The 19213-nt window shown below is 35.2% G+C and overlaps 1 protein-coding gene across 1 annotated transcript in view; it reads right to left on the reverse strand.

Annotated features, from left to right (window-relative positions):
- The window catches only part of GBE1 (1,4-alpha-glucan branching enzyme 1), a 279718-nt gene that overhangs the window by 205283 nt on the left and 55222 nt on the right, over positions 1-19213 (reverse strand). The window contains 1 exon segment of the mRNA XM_078147433.1: positions 7294-7463. Within this exon segment, the coding sequence (XP_078003559.1) occupies positions 7294-7463 (170 nt within the window).

Raw genomic sequence — 19213 nt, forward strand, 5'->3', positions numbered from 1 at the left:
CAAGTGCCTCACTAAAAAAAAAAAATTAATCTAACAACCTCTACATATTGTCTAAAAACAGCTGAATTCTCTGACTTAATGATCAGTTTGATGTTCTGGAGATCAAGGAAAACAAAAATTAGGGAAAAACAAGCCCAGTCCGTGGGTGATGTTCCCTCTTCTAAGAAGTGAATCATCACCTAAGTAATCCCAATATGTCAGAGGCTCTAAAGATCTGGTTATTTAAAAACACAAAGAACTTAATAAATTCAATCACATTTTCTAGTCTTTCTTCAAAAGATATTATTAATGCTAAAAGATTCTTGAGTTTTTAGAGCTCATTTAGGAATAGGGTCAGACATATTTCATGAAATTAAAGAGAGAGCACTCTAAATCTTAGCACAAAGAAAGGGTACTCAACTAGGATGACAACTATATTTTCAATCATGTAAGGTTTTTTTTATTTATTAATATAGAAAGAGTTGATATTAAGACATTTTTAAAGACCAACTATTATTGAATGCCTACTATGCATCTAGCACTACTAAGCAGAAGGTACAATTTCATCCTCCTCTATAGAAATCACCTGAGGAAATGTTTAATGTACACTTAACGCACCTTACCTTCACCAATGAATCATGTATCTGTCTTAGATACAGATGGAAATAAAAGAGATATAAAGATAGTCAACGGAAAACTTGCTATTAGGCTCGATCATCCCAAGAACACTGATAGATGAAAATGGAAGGACAACAAGCTCATTCCAATTGAAAGAAAGTATCTCCCAACATTCCTACAATGAGAGGTTATCATCAATGACACTGGAAACACTACATTTGACTCACAAACCTCAGTAGGCAATGTTCCATGGGAAAGTAGAAATACCATAAGATGAAGTCAGGAAAAGTTGGTACCAATGTTTCAATTTTCAATATATTTATATCTCGCATAATATAAGATGTAGATTTCACAGTGTTCCATCTAAGCCAATAAATGTTCTAGTCAAACAGGCCTACTTGACATTCCCCATTAATGACATTCCATCTGAGCTATTTACAAAAAATACAACAATTTCATATGTTCTACTCTGGGTGAATGAAAAGGACAATCCTATCATATTTACCCAAATATTTTTTCTTCCATTTTGATAACTCAGATGCTAGAAAGGAAGTAACTCACTGTAAATTTTTAGTAGCTATGAAATAAACAATAATTTGTTTTCAAAACTCAAAATTTACTTTCAAAACAAAATTTCCCCTTTACTACATCTTTCTCTTGCTAAAGAATGTTTTGAGAGTTAAAAATTAGTGTCAGACCTCTGAAGTGGTTTGTTTGCATTGAAATGCCTTCCAAGGGGTAACATTCCACTCTTGATGAATGTAGATAAAAATCTTCAAGAGGCTATAGTAGCTGTTAGTTTATTGAGTGGCTACTTCAAAATGCCTTAAAAGGTAGAGAAATATCTTTTTCTGTTACCAAAACAATACATAGCTAAGAAATGTTTTGAAATAAATGTTTCCTCAATGTGTTTGGGGTTTTTTTCCTCTTTTTTTTTTTTGGTGAGGCAGTCGGGGTTAAGTGACTTGCCCAGAGTCACACAGCTAGTAAGTGTCAAGTGTCTGAAGCTGGATTTGAACTCAGGTCCTCCTGACTCCAAGGCCAGAGCTCTATCCACTGCACCACCTAGAGGCACCTCCTCAATGTGTTTTTAAAACACAACTTGTCAGATGCTATGAACTTTCTTTTACTTTACTTATGGGGACAGAAATTGAATTATTTTTTCTTACATCATTATCAGTGTCCTCTGAAATCCTGATTTGCCTTGACAGAAGCCTAAAATAATATTTAAAATAATTGAAAATGAAAAAAAATTTTAAAGAAAAATACAAAATTATTTTATTAGAAACCAGGCATTTTTAAAGTAACCTATTTCCTTCCATATAGATCACTTAACTATTAATCTAGCTTTGCAAAATTTGCTTTTCTACCAGAGGTGAGGGAACACCTCTGGTGCACAATGTCTCCTACCTGTAGGCTTGATGACTGGGAGCTTTGCTAACACAACGAATATGCTTGGGCCACTCTCAGTGACATATAAGCCTTGCTTCTTGCTGAAGGGCATGCATGACCAGAGGATAGTGACTGACTGGTCTCTAGATATCCCTGATGTGGAACTGGGTCCAGGTGAGAATCACTCACTTAATAGACTTTAAGAGTGACTACTGTCTCTCCCACTGAGTCAGGTGGGAAACATCCACTTAGACTTAATAAAGAGTGACTACTGTATCTCCCCTTCTTACTCTTTTCCTCTACTAAGCTTAAGTTGAGACTCTTCTTCTGACTTAAGAGTTATTGGGAAGGCATCTACAGCAATGAGACCATGCACCTGAGGATATATATTAAATATATATTAGCCACATGAGCCTGAGACTATATATTAAATTCCTAGCTGCCTCTTCTGCTTTGTGTTTTTTTTCCTTAAGCACAGGAGACCAAGCAGATCTGAGATGAATGTTCCCAGTTCTGGCAGCAGTCTATAGCTACTGGGTCCATGAGGAAAAGATGACTACCATCAAGAGGATACTACAGATGAAAAGGCTCACAAAGTTAAAGCAATGTCCTGGCCTGCCAGAACATAAGGACATTCAATTTCTCAGAGTTCAGATTTAGATGAAAGCGAAATGCCTGTTTGCAATTCTACAAAAAGTTTTAGTTTTAGTCTCAACCTCCGGGAGAGTATAATAGGAATTATACCTAAGTATTTAATGGTTTAAGTATTTTTTTAATGTATGTTTAAGAATCTTTGATATTTTAAGCATTTCTTCTGTGATAGAAATGGAAAAAAAGCAACAATCCTGTCTATATTTGATCTGTTAACTGAGTAACCTTCTAGATAGGAGCCTGTGAATGCCTTTGAGAAAAATTTTTCTTCATATATTTTCTTCATATATTCAGAGTTTGTATTTGTTGATAATGTTAAGTTCACAATTTTAAAAGAAAATAAAATTGTAACATATGGATCCACTCTGCTAATGGTACCCAGACCATCTAACTCAATAGGCCTGAACAGACCTTTGTCTGTGGTGACTTCTGTCCCCTCCCCTCAGTGTAGGAGGATGCTGATAAATCTTTAACAACCAGCTCTTTAGGAAAAAGAATGTATGCATAACACACTTTTAATCTGCGTTATTAATATTCTCATTATTTTAAATCTAAGCAATCAACAACATAATTCAAGGCCTGATTTGCAACATGTCAATTCCTGAGGCATAAATGCGTATACTGAAAATTCAATATTCTGTTCTTCAAGCTGTCTCCAAGTACACCACTGCCTCAAAGCTCCCCCTCAAACCCACTCAAAACTCTCAACATCAGCACAGCATTACAGTTGCCCTATACAAAGATAGAAAGATTGCATAAAGGCAGCACTGCTATAGTAAAACACTCAACTATGATTACTAGTGTCTGCTAAATCCAGCAGAGCAAGCTTTCCAAAATATCTCCCTTTCAATGAACTATTAAAAAAAAAAAACTCACTGAATGTACTTAACTGTACTTCAAGTATAAAAAAATTTGACAAAACGTAGGTAAAATTTTAACATGTAGGTTCTCTGTTTTCATATTTCATGCAAAAATTTATTCTGAAGATGCTTAAAAATAACCTGACGACATCATAAAACATAAAATTCAAGGAGTTTAAAATATAAAATAAATTTTTTATAAAAAAAAATAAAAAGCACCTTCAGTATAACAATTTCATAAAGTGCAAAGTACTGCACTAACAAGAAACGAAGGCTAACAAAAACGACATGCAAAAATATGGCGATAATAAGCTAAAACAAAATGCTTAAAAAAACTAATTCTGTTGAAAATTTCTATAATAAAATACATTTTTAAAATAATAAAATTTATTGGTCAAGCCTTTAAAGGCAGCTTATCTTACATTGCAGTCTGTTCAAATTAGAGATAACTTATAAGAAAAACCAATAGTTGATACCATCTAATATTTGGGAAATACAAAAAAAATAGTTTCAGTGACTACTACTGCCTTGAGTACACTTCTCTTACAAGGATAGTGTTTTTTTTTCTTTTTTGATGTGGAGAGATTAAGGAGTAAAATGTACAATGCCCAAAAGAGAAGGAAAAAAGTCATAGAAGCAATTTTTTGAATGCTCGGGAAAGTTCAGAAACAAAAACAGACCAGCAGGATATCTTTGAAAATATTATGTTGAATTTATTATATAGTCAGCATATATACTTTAAAAAGTAAGCTGTTCATAATATCTGCAACTTCACATAGCCTCTTTTTCTATATATTTTTCTTCACATATGGAATCCAAGTTACTCTTCTTGTCTTAATGTACACTGGTGTCCTTTCCATGCTCTATGATTCAACCAAATTGAAGCAATGAAAAAGTTTTTACAACTTTGTGTGCTAAGTGGAGATGTTTGGAGATTCAAAGAGGAAAAAAAAAGTCATTCCTTGCTCACAAGGAGCTCACACTATAATTTATGGGATGGCATTACATACCTTTTTGAATCCAGTTTCCTTCAATAAGCAAGAACTGTTAAAGCAACAAATTCTACAAGTGTTCAAGCAAAACTTTCTACTTCCTGATTGCCCTCTATACCACCACCACCAAAAAAGAGAGTGTGTGTGTGTGTGTGTGTGTGTGTGTGTGTGTATGTGTGTGTGTGTGTGTGTGTGTGGCGCTTGTATTATTTTTTTTATCTTAGCTATGACATTCCTGGATGTTCTTTCCCCCTCTGGTTTTTTGTTTGTTTGTTTGGGGTTTTTTTGCTTTTTTGGTGAGGCAATCGGGCTTAAGTAACTTGCTCAGGGTCACACAGCTAGTAAGTGTCATGTCTCTGAGACTGGATTTGAACTCACGTCCTCCTGACTCTATCCATTACACCACCTAGCTGCCCCCTTTTCCTCTGGTTTTAACATATACCTCTCATTCTAATCTATCCAAGCAATGTTCTTGATATTCAGGTTTTTCACCTGGTCATGGTTTTTAATTATTCCAACGATTCTAAAATTATCTCTCTGACTTGTTTTCCATATCAATCGTTTTTTATAGTAGATAGCTTATATTTTCTTCTGTTTTATCAATCTTTTGACTTTTGTTGTCTCTTGGAGTCCTTTAGTTCTGATTGTTTCATTCTATCTTTAAGGAAATCTGCTACTTAAGTTTTCCTACATTCTGATTGTTTCCCCCAAAATTTTTATTTCAATTTTAATTTCATGTTTTATCTTTCACTTCATTTCATCCAACCCCTATTATATACCTTCTATCAGAGCCTCTTTTTTGCTCTGAAGCTCTATTTGTATTTGTTATGGAATTGTTTTTTTCTTCTAAGCTGGCCTCTTGGAAGTTCTATAGTTCTTACAACTTCATTGTGTTTGGTGTTTTCTTCTACTTACTCATATTTTAGATTCAGTACATAGGCTGGGACTCTGTGCCAGAGCAGGCCCTGTTGTCTCTAGCACTGCTGGTTGATTTAGCGATTTGATCTGGTCCCCATTATAGTGCAGATGCTGCTGCCACTCTGGATGGGGTAGATCAAATGGCTAAATGCCCCTTTTCTTCCTCAATCACTGAATCCCAACATATCTCAGTTTCGTAGTGGCTTTCCACTCATCTCAGTCACCTTCCACAATCAGTAGTTGGTTTTATCCCCTGCTATAGCTCTGAAAGGTTGATGTTGCTGTTTGAAAACTATGCTGGTCTCTCCTGCAAGGCCCTCAGATACAGGCTCCCAAACATTGATTTAGCCAACTCCTGCAGTAGCTCTCCTCTGGGGCAGTTGGATGGTATAGTGGATAGAGTGCCAGGCCTGGAGTCAGAAAGACCTGAGTTCAAATCCAGCAACTAGCTGTGCGACCCTGGGCAAATCACTTAACCCTTTTTGTCTGTTTCCTCATCTTAAGATGAGCTGGAGAAAGAAATGGCAAACCACTAGAGTACCCTTGCCAAGAAAACCACAAATGAGGGCATGAAGGGTTGGATATGACTGAAAAACAAGATCAGCAGCTCACAGTGATCTGTAGATAAAAAGACAAACTTGGTCTCCCTGTACATTGACCTAGAAGGTCTTCTGTTTTGCCAAGAAAGCCCTGGGATCTGGCCATGATTACTAGATCTCAAAATGGCTTGCAAGTCACTCCCAATCTCCCATCCCCCAAGCATCCTCATTTGGAATGCCTAATGTCATCAGGTCCACTTACCAGAGTTTGCACTGCTTTCTCTGACACAATTTTTCTCTCATCCTCCTGTTCTGGCCCTGACTTTCCATAGTTCCATATAGTACTAAACTATACCCACTTGAATACTGAATTATCCTGGAACTCCCCTCGGGTCTTGGCACCTCCTTGCCCTGGAAGAGGCTACCACCCTAGAATATTCCTCTGCATGGCCCACTCCCTATATCTCAACGGCTCAGTTCTTCCTGTGTCTCTAGTTTGTAAAAGGGCCCAAACCAGCCTGCCTTCATTTTCCTTCTTACCCTATTTCTGACTTTCTGGATTTTAAAGCCATCCCCACTGTTAGATACTCCATTCTTCCATTCTCCTCACTTCCCTAATCCCTCATCTGCTTTTCAGCTCTCTTATGTGTGATGTTATTTTCCAATGTAATATAAGCTCCTTAAGGGCAAGGAATATATTTCTTTTTGCTTATATTTGTATCCCCAGCACTACCACACTGATTATTTCTTTCCTTCCTTCTCATCACCCTAAGCTTCATTCTCAATTTACTGGCTCTTACACTGTCTTCTATGGTTCAACCTATCTCCCAGCAATGGCCAGCTATGGACCATCTCTTTGTTCAGAGACAGTGTTTAATTAGCCTTATATAGCTCACCATAGTAACATTGTTTTTCCACTACATTAATGAAAACACCGGTCTTTATATGCAATAAATGGAAGGGATCATAACATTCTTCAAACTTGTGTTCCCAGCACCTAGCTCAGTGCCTGGCACATAATAGGTACTTCATAAATAAATTGATGCAATGAAAAGAACATTTGATTTAGGGTCAAAAGACCCGAGTTTAAATCCTGAATTTGTTCCATGGTACTTGTATGATTTTGGATAAATTAACTTATTCTTTCTGGACCTCAATTTCGTTATGTGTAAAATAAGAGGGTTGAACTAAAGGGCCTCCAGGGCCTCCTCCAATTCTAAATGTATGACCTCATCATGCTACAAATTAGTCTTAAAATAAGTATTTTAAATCCACATATGCTACTTTTGTAAAAGAGGTAAGAAAAGCATTACTTTTAAAAATCATTTAATGAACAGTACTTACTAAAATCTCCAGTAAGAAAAACTCCTTCTGCACCTGGAGCCCATTCCTTACAGTACAAACCACCATCGGCACATCTATGGACTCCAAATGTTTCATAGCTTTTGGAGAATTTATCAATACCACCTTCACATTCTTCAATATTTTTCAAAGTCTGGGTGAAGAGCTTATACCTTTGGAAAGAAAGGTTTAAAAAAAAATCAGCCACAGTATTATTACTAAATATTCTTCAAGAAAAAGTAGGGAATAATAAAACAAACACATTATTTTTTGTTGGCATGCTTCATGGTACACATCTACTTTCCCCTTACTCTAATCAAAAAATAACCAGCCTTGAATCATATTAACTTTAACTTATGTGGGTAGAACCATCGTTGAAAGTTTAAATTTCAATTTAAACTGCATTAAAATAACCAGCATATTTAAGTGATCAGGCATTTTAGTGGGGCAAAGACAGTGTGATGAAAATATTACTGTTAATGGACAGTATCATTAAACAACATTTACATTTGGTGAAGGGTCATATAAAGTTGTAAAATATTTACAAAATTTAAGTGGTTTGAAAAAGTTGTGTCTATTTTATTCAAATATATGTTCTCTGAAAGAAATATAGGTTCTCAGCTTTGTTTGGCAGGGATACACTCTAAAATCCTTAATCTATTATTTTCCCTTTCTAGTTTCATTTAACTATCTATATGTTTATGTTCATATCCAATAAAATAATCAAAAATCATAATAAATTTAACACAAAGGCATTCTATTGAAGGGTGAAAACAATACAATAGCATTCTCCAAAGATGCTAATGAATTTTATTAAAGTGATATATTTTAGCAGAGCCATTTATACAAAGGCACTATCAATCATGATAATTTGAATACCATACACTTAAAAATGAACTAAATATTCTCAGATTCTGATTTAGATTTTTTGTTTTTACTATTTTCATAAGGTAGGGTCAGATATCCCACTTATTAAGAATCCAATAAAAATAGAATTATAGTACTTTTAAAATATTAACTTGAATGTATATACACTATCCTCACAAGGTTAGTAATGCCAACAGCTTGTAATACAGAAATATATATTCCACCCTGAAATCACCTGAATATATTTCCAACTTATTTTTGTCTTGCCCTCTTCTAACCATAATTATCCCTAATAATTGTTCATAAATGGAATAGTAAATTTCTAAACTGTGTTAAGATCTCTATAACCTAGAGCACCAAAAATTTAAATAACTACATAATAACTAATTCAACAGTAAAGGAAGATTTTATTTTCTATTCAGAGTGTAATTATTTCTCTATTTCTTTACCTTTTTCTACAACAAATATGTAACAGTACTTTTAATATACAGTACAAATTTTGGGTTAACTTCTTAAAAGTAGATAACAATATTATATACAATGACTGTCTGATTTCAACGATTAAACAAACTTCCTGACTCTGTAGAAAAGGGGTGGACTATTGGTACAGAATACTTCATAGCAGGTAAACTCCAGCAGCCAACTTTCTTGTGCTTCAGAGCAACTCTGGGTGGGCAGGTGTCTACCAGTGGCCAGACTTCCATATGCTTCAGTGTAGCCCCAGGTAAACATAGAAAAACCCCACCTGGCCCAGAAGATGTCGGAATATTGGAACACTAATGCATTGTTGGTGGAGTTATGAATTGATCCAACCATTCTTGGAATTATGCCCAAAGGACTATAAAATTGTGCATATCCTTTGATCTAGCAATAGCACTTCTAGGGCTGTATCCCAAAGAGATGACAAAAATGAGAAAAGGACCACATGTATAAAAATATTTATAGCAGTTCTTTTTGTGGTAGCCAAGAACTGGAAATTGAGAGGATGCCCATTAATTGAGGAATGGGTAAACAAGTTGTAGTATATGATTGTAATGAAATACTATTGTTCCATAAGAAACGATGAGCAGGCAGACTTCAGAAAAAGCTGGAAAGATTTGCATGAATTGATGCTGAGTGAAGTGAGCAGAACCAGGAGAACATTGTACACAATAACAGCAACGTTGTGCAACAACCAACACTGCTAGGAAAGACTTAGCTCATCTTAGCAATGCAATGAACTAAGACAATTCCAAAAAGACTCATGGATAAAAAATGGAACCCACAGCCAGAGAAAGAAGTATGGAGTCTGAATGCAGATTGAAGCATATTATTTTCTCTCTTATTTCTTTGTTTTTTTTCTCATGGCCTTTTCCTTTGGTTCTAATTCTTCTTTACAACATGACATGTAGAAATATGTTTAATATGATTGTACATCTATAGCCTATATCAGGCTGTACACTGTCTTGGGGAGAAGGGAAAGAAGGGGGAGAAAATTTTTAAAAAGTGAATATTGAAAACAAAACTAATTAAATAAATAAATGTTTGAAAAAAAGAAAACTTCGTAAACTGTAAGATATCGTTCCTGTGATTGTTTGTTTTGACTAATTACTTATTTTCTTCTGATTACAAAGCAGGATTCTATGAGAGAGAGGGAGAAATGTCAGTGTCATAAAAACAATAAAGATTTAATAAAATAAAAATGAGTGTCAATTTAGACTTTAAAGGCAATCAATACATTTTTCCAGGGATTATTAGTTTCTTTTGGAGTAAATCCCACCATTTAAAAGTAACTTAAATCAAGTTAATTTTATAAGAATTAAAATAATCACAAGAAAAAAATCCCAATAACTTTATGCGATTATATAGAATAGCTTTTTTTTCCCCTTAAGGCAATTGGGGTTAAGTGACTTGCCCAGGGTCACACAGCTAGTAAGTGTCAAGTGTTTGGTCTGAGGCCAAATTTGAACTCAGGTCCTCCTGACTTCAGGGCCGCTGCTCTATCCACTGCGCCACCTAGCTGCTAGATTAGCTTTTTGATTAGCACATGTTGTGTGGTTTACTTTTCTTCTAATTCCTCCTCCTGCAATATCTAAATCAACATAGAGAAAAGCTCAAAAGAAAGGACTAAATGAAGATAATGAATAATATTACCAGATAACCTAAATGACCTTATAAGGTATTTTGTTTAAAAAACAAAAACAAAAAACTTGGACCCAGAAACCAAGTACTAGGATTTTAAATAACATAAATGAAAGATGTCTTACAAACTATATATCAAAACCAATAATATTAAGTGATTGTCATTATGAAGTCTGAAGTCCAGTTTTCCAAACTGTTATTAGAATTAGAATTATTGGGTCTTTTTAATTTCTGAGTATTTGATAGTATAATGATCTTTAAAACAAAATGTTCCTTATCTCCTTACCAGATGCCTACAAACATGCACAGGACTGAGCCATTCATAAGAAATGTTCACATGATCCTGCTCTCGCCTTAAACTATTATCCTATTTGTATCTTCCCTTTTATGGAGTTCTAGATAGTCACTGACTGTATGGATAAGAGGCTCTTAATGCAGCAACGTCATGATTTCTTAGGATGTTATTTAATTGCAACTATAAGTAATAACTATAGGTCCCATTTACAAATGTTATTTTAAATTATCGTCAAAACAACTGTTACACAGATGCTATTATCATTCCTATTTTACAGACAAAGAAACTGAAGCAGAAGTTAAAATGACACAGCTGCTAAATGTAGGCTGGAATTCAACTCAAGTCTTCTTATCCCTAGCTCCAGAATTCTTATCAACTGTTCCACTGAGCTACCATGCCATAGTTTGTTCATCCATTTCCTAATTTATGGACACATCCTTAGTTTCTACTTTCTGCTACAACAAAAAGTGCCGCTATGAATATTTTTATACATGGGAGTTGTCTCTATCACAGCCCTCTGGAGTATATGCCTAATAGAAATATCACTAGGTCAAATGTCATGTACTGTTTAGCAACTGAGATAGTTTCAAATTATTTTCCTAGATGATGAGACAAATTCACAAAGCCAAAGTCTGTCCTCCAACAGCTCTTACAACAACTGTTATTTCCCACTTTTATCATCTTTGTCAATTTGTTGCAAGGTAGAACATTGGAAGTGTTTAATTTGTATTTCTCCAATTATTGGCAATGGAGCATTTTTTCATATGTTTTTTGATAGATTAGATTTCTTTCTTTGAGATTTGAATGTTTGTATCCTATTACCATTTATCTACTGCGGAATAGCTCTTGATCCTATATAGTTTCCTTATGTATCTTGAATGAGACTACTATCAGAGAAACCTGTTCCAAAGATTTTTCTGCAGTTACCTGGTTCCTTACTAACTCTAAGTACATTGATTTCAATTTTAAAATTTAATTTTACGTAATCAATTGTCCATTTTGTCTCCTATGATTCTACTCTGGTAATCAAGTCTTCCCCAATTAACAGCTGTAAAAAGTATTTCCTTCTCTATTCCTCTAAATTATTTATGAAATGGTCCTTTATATCTAGGTCATGTATCAATTTAAAGTTGATAGTTGGATGTGGTTTGAAATCTTGATTGAAACCTATTCAATTCCACAAAGCTTTCCAGTCTGCCCAACAGTTTTTGTTAAATACAGAGCAATTAACTGTAAGTCTTTGAGTTTACAAAACACTGTCTTACTTTGTTTCTAGATTTTTTTTTGTACCTAATCGTCTTCCCTGATCAACTTTTTCTACTTTTTTTTTTTGGCCAGTAAACAATGGATTTGATGATTACTTTTTTGCAGTATATTTTGAGATCTGCTACTGCAAGATTCCCTTCTTTCTCACTTTTTTCCCCCATTATTTTTCTTGAGATTCCTGACCTTTAGCTTCTCTGACTTTTGTGTTTGTTTTCTGCCTCTATTAAGAAATCCATTAATATAGCACTGAGTAACTAAATTAATTTAAGTGCTATTGTTATTTACATTGTATTTTCATACCCCCAACCATAAGAAATTAGAAAAAATTAAATAACTGTGTGGACTTTTTTTTCCTGTAAAGTTTTATAGCCATGTTAGTATACCTCTGGAATGTCACTAAAGTACTCAAATATCATATTATTTTATAATTATTTTGAAAAAAAAATTCTCTCTCCTTTCCCTGCTGGATTTTGTCCATGATCTACAGAAAGAGTGGTAATTTATGTGGGCTTATTTTATATGCTGTTATTTGGCTGGAGGTATTATTTCAATTAATATTAGTTGATTCTAAAGTTCTTGGAAGTAAATCATCATCATCTGAAAAGGTGTTAATTTCCTCTTTGTGTATGCTTATTCCTTTAAAGTAATTTCTGTCTCATTATCAATGCTTTCATTTCTAAAATTATGTCAAATAATAGTAATTATAATAGATATCTTTGGTTTACTCTGAAACCTCTGGGTCACCTGAGCAACAAGATTGTGAACCATATATTTTCTGTGATGCCCAAGACTTCTTAAACCTTTCCAAAACATAAATTTCACACCAAAGGTAATGCAACTTCACCTGTCTCCAAAGGTCTGGAACACCCAGGATGCAAAAAAAAAAAGTATTTTTAAAAGAAAAGAAAACCACATACAAAATCCAGGAACTGCTGTTTACTGACCCTGAGCTCACATAGCACCCTTCCTCTATCTCCCAAACTATCTGCACTAGCAGATTCAAGGACCAGAAACAGGCTTACATTAAAACCTGCACTCCGGTCTCTCCTCCCTCTTTCTGTGCCATGAGATCCTGGCTCCATAAGTTTGCTCTAGGATCAACAGCCAGTTTGGCCAATGCCCTTCAAGAGAAAAATCCTGCAAGCCAGAAGCATCAGTGCTGCAAAGCTTTGGTTCCTGGCTAGAGAAGTGAGGAACAGAGGAGAGTAAATGGAACACCATCTGTGCATGGGAATGGGGGAGAGAGGGAAGGGAGGAGTTGTGCAATACTCCACTAAGCCTGAGGGAAAGAACACAGCATTCAGCTTGGGCCACTTTTGACTATCCAAAAGTCAGTTGGGGCAATGATCTAGGTAAGTAATCCATGAACTGCCCAGAGTGGGAGAAGGTTAAAGCACTTTGATATCTAGCCTCCAAGGAAACCACAATCAGAAGGGAGGAAGTCAGGTTGTGAGTGATAAGGAAAATCTGAGGGGGAAAAAAAAAGACTACACTATCAAAAACTTCAGAAAGAAGAAATCTCAAAGACCTTGAACATAAATAAATCAACAGGAAAAACAGTAACAGTAAATGGATTCAACCTGCTGTGAATAAGTACTGCTCAAAAGTTCATGAGACATAGGACCCTGTGGAATCTGAAGAGAATATGGAACCACGAGACACTGTTTCAAAGCAGTTTAAAAGAAAAATGAGAACAGAATCTATGTCCTATACATCAAAAATAATAAGCAGGACAGGAAAGGTCTCTAACTTTTCTCTATTACACTAATTCTGATTCTTCATTTTGGACTGATATTATTTGCTACATTAAGTTAAATTCCATTTACTCCTGTGCTTTTCAAAAAGTTTTTAATAGAAATGAGTTTTGTCTATTGAAATAATCATGTGGCTTTTTTGTTTTGTTATTAATATGGTACTCAATTGTCTTTTTGGACAATCCATTTTTCCCCCCTGAAGCTCTGCTTATATCTGTTTTGCAATTACTCTTTTCTTCTTGGATATCTCTGGACTGGTAATATTTCTTCAGAGTTATGAGTCTTCTGATTTACCTAAATCCCTAGGCTCTATCCCTAATTTAGGGCTCTGTGCCAGCCTCACGCTTTGCCCTTTCCATTCCCATTCTTGGATGGGGTAGTAAGGTTCGCCTAGAGCTGATTTTGATTTCCTGAACATCCTCCAGGATGTCTACACTAAGAGCACTGCAGATGTCAGTCCCAGTACATAGTCCAGGGTCAGCACTATGTTCTTCTGACCCTCCTTCATTCTGGTTCAGAATGCTATAAGTGTTCAGGTGAATCTGAGGCATCCCAATCAGAATGCTCTGGCTTCTGTCACGGTCTGAGCACTGTGAGTTTCTCTACTTATCTCTCTCTCCTCACTCTCCATCCTTGTCAGAACACTGACAGTTTTCAGTTACCCAGGAACAGAGTAAATATCAATAACTGTTGATTCACAGGCTAATTTTCTCATCTTTAAAAAACCTTTATGAAAATGTTCTAACTCTGTATCAAGGGCATTCTTTTTTTTTTCTTTTTCTTTTTGTTTTGTTTTTTTTAGGCAATTGGGGTTAAGTGACTTGCCCAGGGTCACACAGCTAGTAAGCGTCAAGTGTTTGATCTGAGGCCAAATTTGAACTCAGGTCCTCCTGACTTCAGGGCCGGTGCTCTCTATCCATTGTGCCACCTAGCTGCCCCTATCAAGGCATTCTTAATGAAAACATGAGAAGGGACCAAGGCTCATGTTCACTAATTATTTCCTACAGATCATTAGTTTATTTTAAAAACAACTGACTAAGAGACAAATTACACAGTGTTGATTACAAAAGCGTATTTAATTCATTTGGGTAAAATGTATTCAATACAACACAGTCAAAAGCTAAACATCTGAATGCTCTCTAAAACCTTTCCCACTTTCTCTCCTAATATGTTTCAAAAATATGGATGAAAAATCAACAAAGTTACACATGCTTATATTAGTTTAGAAAATACGATATGATTGGGGAAAGCATTTCATCTTTAGAATTAGCTCATAAAGGCAAAAGGCCAATATACTTAAGCAGTACTACAATAGAATCCCTCTGTGTAAAAATTATATTTATAGAAAAGATAAATTTGTAGACCAGGATAATTGTTACTTTACATGGAGACTCAAAATGAAATTCCTCTAAAAAGAAAATTCCTTTAGTACACTTAAAATGTAATTTGCATGCAACTAATTTATATATTTATTGTCATTATATTCTATTGGTTCCTGTTTTAAATATACAAAATTTATACATAAAGTCAAAAAGTAACATAAAAAAGCAACTAGCAAATGCTAACTGAATAACAACAGCAATAATAATGAAGTTTAGAAAGAGAGCAAAATAACTGGGATCATTAACTGGAGGGAGCAAGATTTCAGGTAGGTGGAAAAAGGAAAGAAGGTATTCTTGAAAGTAAGACATCCAGATTTAGGAATGCCAAAGGACTATTAGAACAAAGGGAATATATCACACTAGGCTAATTACAGATGGTTTTTATGAGGAATAGCAGCAGATTACACTTGGCCAACTGAAAAATCTAAACTTGCTCCTATAGGCCATATGAAGTGACTGATGGCTTTTTTTTGGTTTTGTTTTCTTTTGTTTTGAATAATGAACTACATAGTGATATGCCAGATATAAGATTTAGTGAAAGATCAAGTATCCACACATTTTAAGGAACACAGTTCTCACATAAATCAAGAGACTTAAAATAGAGCCTAAACCTCAGATTATTGCCAATGTATTTTTTTCTAAAAGAAAAAGAAAAAAACTAACTACAGAAAAGCACTATCTTATTTGAGTCAAAAGCTGCTGAAACATTCAGTCAGATTTCTTCCTAGAAATCAGGAGACAAAGACTGTGTTAGCTCATGTTTCATATTACACGAGAGAAAATAAACTGAAAGGTCAGTTGAACAGTTACAGCATTGCCCTTTTCCAAGGTAATCAGCAGAGCATGTAGGAAAGACGGGCACACAAGCGTGACTAGAAAGACAGAAGCTGATAAAGAGGCATGCTGCCTAAAGTGCATGAAACACATTCTACACTTCCAGTACTGGCTAGGTGGACCATCCTGCAAGTTTTACATTTAATAAATTTGATTTATTATATTAAATGAAATTTTGTTCCTGTTAAAGTCAGGTTTTTCAAATAACCAAAACACTTCAAAATATCTAATATCAATCATTAATCATTCCCCCTCAGGTAAGCTGCAAGAACTTACCTAGGTAATATAGTTAAAATGTTTGGAACCCAGATAAGAGAGGCATTAAAATGAATTTTAAGCTTAGTATTATGAAATTATTTTAATCATAGAATCCATTTAAAATTTAAAAGAATTTGCCATCAAGAACTACAAAGTCCATAGGACGACCATAATAGGGAGGATATTAACTAAGAATATCAGTTTTAAGTTACCCAAAAAAATGAAGTCGGCAAGTCAGTTGTCTTTTTGTTTAATGAAATTTAAGAATGAAAAGAAACTTAAGAAGTCACTTAATACAATCCCCTTCCTTTCACTGGCAACTAAGGCATAGTGCCCTCTTTTCAAAGAGTACATTAGATAATAAATGACAAGAACAAATAAAAGTTTAATAATTAAGGAGACTAAAATAAGTAAATTTGGTTATCTGGTTAACAGAGCAGTGGGATACCTAACATCCAGGCCCCCAGATTAAATCTATCTGTGGCTTAAATTTTCTATATTGGTTGCTCCTTATTGCACAAATTCACCACATAATTCCTTAATCTACATTTGTTATCGTTTTAACAAGATATTATTACTTAGTATTATCAATAACAAAAGTAACCTAGTTTTTTAAAAAAAATGGGGAAAAAACCTTAGAACTCTGAAAACCTCATTCAAGTCTGAATTTTAATTTATTTTTATATTGCTACATATAACAAAAGATCATAAAGCCTTCTGGAAGAGGCAAAAATTTTAATTAAAATACAGAAAAATAAGATTTAATTCAATGATTTAAGCAGAATGGATTTGTTAGGTTAAAACTCAGGAAGGCTATTACTATTGCATTTAATTTTGGTTTGGGCCAACAGAGAACACGTTATTGAAATAGATTTTATTAAATCACCATCAATGAATGTAAGCCCATCTGTTTCTTTTCAAATGTAGACTAAAAATGTGTTGTTGTTTTTCCAAATTAGTCATAGTATTTCTTCCAAGGTAATATTTTTAAAATCGTAGAGAAAAAAGGGCAGAAGAGAATATTTAACCTTTGTTTATAAGCTGACTAATGTTCAAAACCTCTATAAATATCCTACCATCAGTACTATAGAACTTCATTTTTTTATATTCATGATTTCTTCCAAGTTTCTGTGTAAACTAAAATATGCATAAAAAAATTAATAATATTAAACCCTGCAAATACATATTTTCAAAAAGGACTCACTCCACTTTCCCACTTTCTCTGTTAATTAAGATATGTCATCATAATCAGTCCTATCAATACAATTTTCTCAGAATTATTAAAATTTTAAATAAGGAATTAGCTTCACAGTACACAAACAAACAAGGGAGGGGAGGAGAGGGAAGAGAAAGTAGGAAAGAAGGGAAGTAATGGGCTTGGCCCAGAAATTAAAAGATTTAAAGAAAACTCTGTAAACCTTAAAGTGCCATACAAATGTGAACTATTGTAAGGGTGATACTGAAGTCGAAAATCACCCCAAAGGCAAGGGAGAAGACTACAGTGGGTAAAAACAAGCAGGGAGTAACTTATTATAAACAAGAAATTACAAAAAAGACATATAATAAAGGATGTCATAAAGAAAATATATGATGAAAAATAATATGGACAGATCACATGGTAAATCTAAGGAATAATTAACGAAAAGCTCATATTTTCCATTGCTGTCTTCACAACATCAGGCTAAACTGAAGAAAGCATCCAGGAAATAGGACGGATCTGTTATAGAAAACATAGACAAGAGTTACAGTGAATGAGGCAGAGCCAAGATGGAGAAGAAAGGGCAAGTGCCTCACCTGAGTTCTCCCCAGAACCCCTCAGAAAACCTTTAAACAATACCAAAAAACAATTTCTGGAGCAACAGAAACCACAAAAGGACCGGGTGAAATAATTTTCCGGCCAAAGAAAACTTAAAATGTCAGCAGGAAAGGTCTATCACACTGGGTAAGAGTGCAGCACAGACCAGCACAGGCTACACCAGTACCGAATGGGCCCCAGCAAACCAGGAGCAGATCTTGGGAGTCACTTGGCAGTGGCTGCTTCCAGAGATCTCAATCCACAGATGGTAAGGGGGTCAAACAACTGGTCAGAAGGACACTAGAGAGGTCTCTTTGCTAGCACTGAGGCAGGACTCTGTTGCTTTGGCCCATACTTGGATCCAGGCAGCAGTCTCAGAACAAGAAGGAGCACTAGCATACCAAAGCCTGTAGAAGCAGTGTAGCAAAGACCCTGCTCCCAGGGCAGAAAAGAGTGCTTGTGCTCATGCACAGAGGAGTAAATATACCTCTCTTAGAAGAACTGAAAACTTACAGGGTCCCTAAAAGTATCTCTGAAAACAGCTGCACAAAATCCCTGAAGCTTGAGACAAGGTATCCCTCCACCCTGGAAGCACAGCCTTATTTTTAATAAAGAGTTAAAAGTCAAGAAATAGGCTAGCAAAATGAGCAAACAACAGAAAAAATTCTGACCATAGAAAGTTACTATAGTGACAAGGAAGATCAAAACATACTCAGAAGATAAAGTGAAAGTTCCTACATCCCAAATCCTCTAAGAAAAATATGAATTGATCTCAGGCCATGACAGAGCTCAAAAAAGAATCTGAAAATCAAGTAAAAGAGGAAAAATTGGGAAGAGAAATGAGAGTGATGCAAGAAAATCATCAAAAAAAGTCAACAGCTTGGTAAAGGAGACAAAAAATACTGACGAAAATAATACCTTAGAGGATTCTGGGAAGATGAAGGAGTAACTCAGAAAAATTTTGGCTCCACAAAAAAAGACAGAACATAGTCTCAGAGCAGCAGAAATAAACACAGGATAAACCAGGTGTTCTAAGACAATGTGAGAAGACCTCAGGGACCGTGGTGTAGGCCTGATTGAAGTGCAAACACCTCCAGGCAGACTCTGACAATGAACAAACAACAAGCCCTGGGGGCGGGTGGGTGGAAAGTCAGCCTCAGCCTTAGAAACTTTAATCTCCCCAAGCACTACAATGCTAACCAGAACTGTCCCGGGCTGTGGCAGTGGAGAGAGGGAGGTAGCACACACCTACTGAGTGCAGTAGCAAGGGGCAGGGACCCTATTGGCTGTGGGCACTTACAGGAAAGTAGAGTCTCTGGTTTCAGTTCTAAGGCAGAGAGGACAGCTAGAG

Source organism: Phascolarctos cinereus, unplaced genomic scaffold (genome assembly GCF_003287225.1).
Source record: "Phascolarctos cinereus isolate Bilbo 61053 unplaced genomic scaffold, phaCin_HiC Scaffold_7;HRSCAF=346, whole genome shotgun sequence".
Classification (NCBI taxonomy): domain Eukaryota; kingdom Metazoa; phylum Chordata; class Mammalia; order Diprotodontia; family Phascolarctidae; genus Phascolarctos; species Phascolarctos cinereus.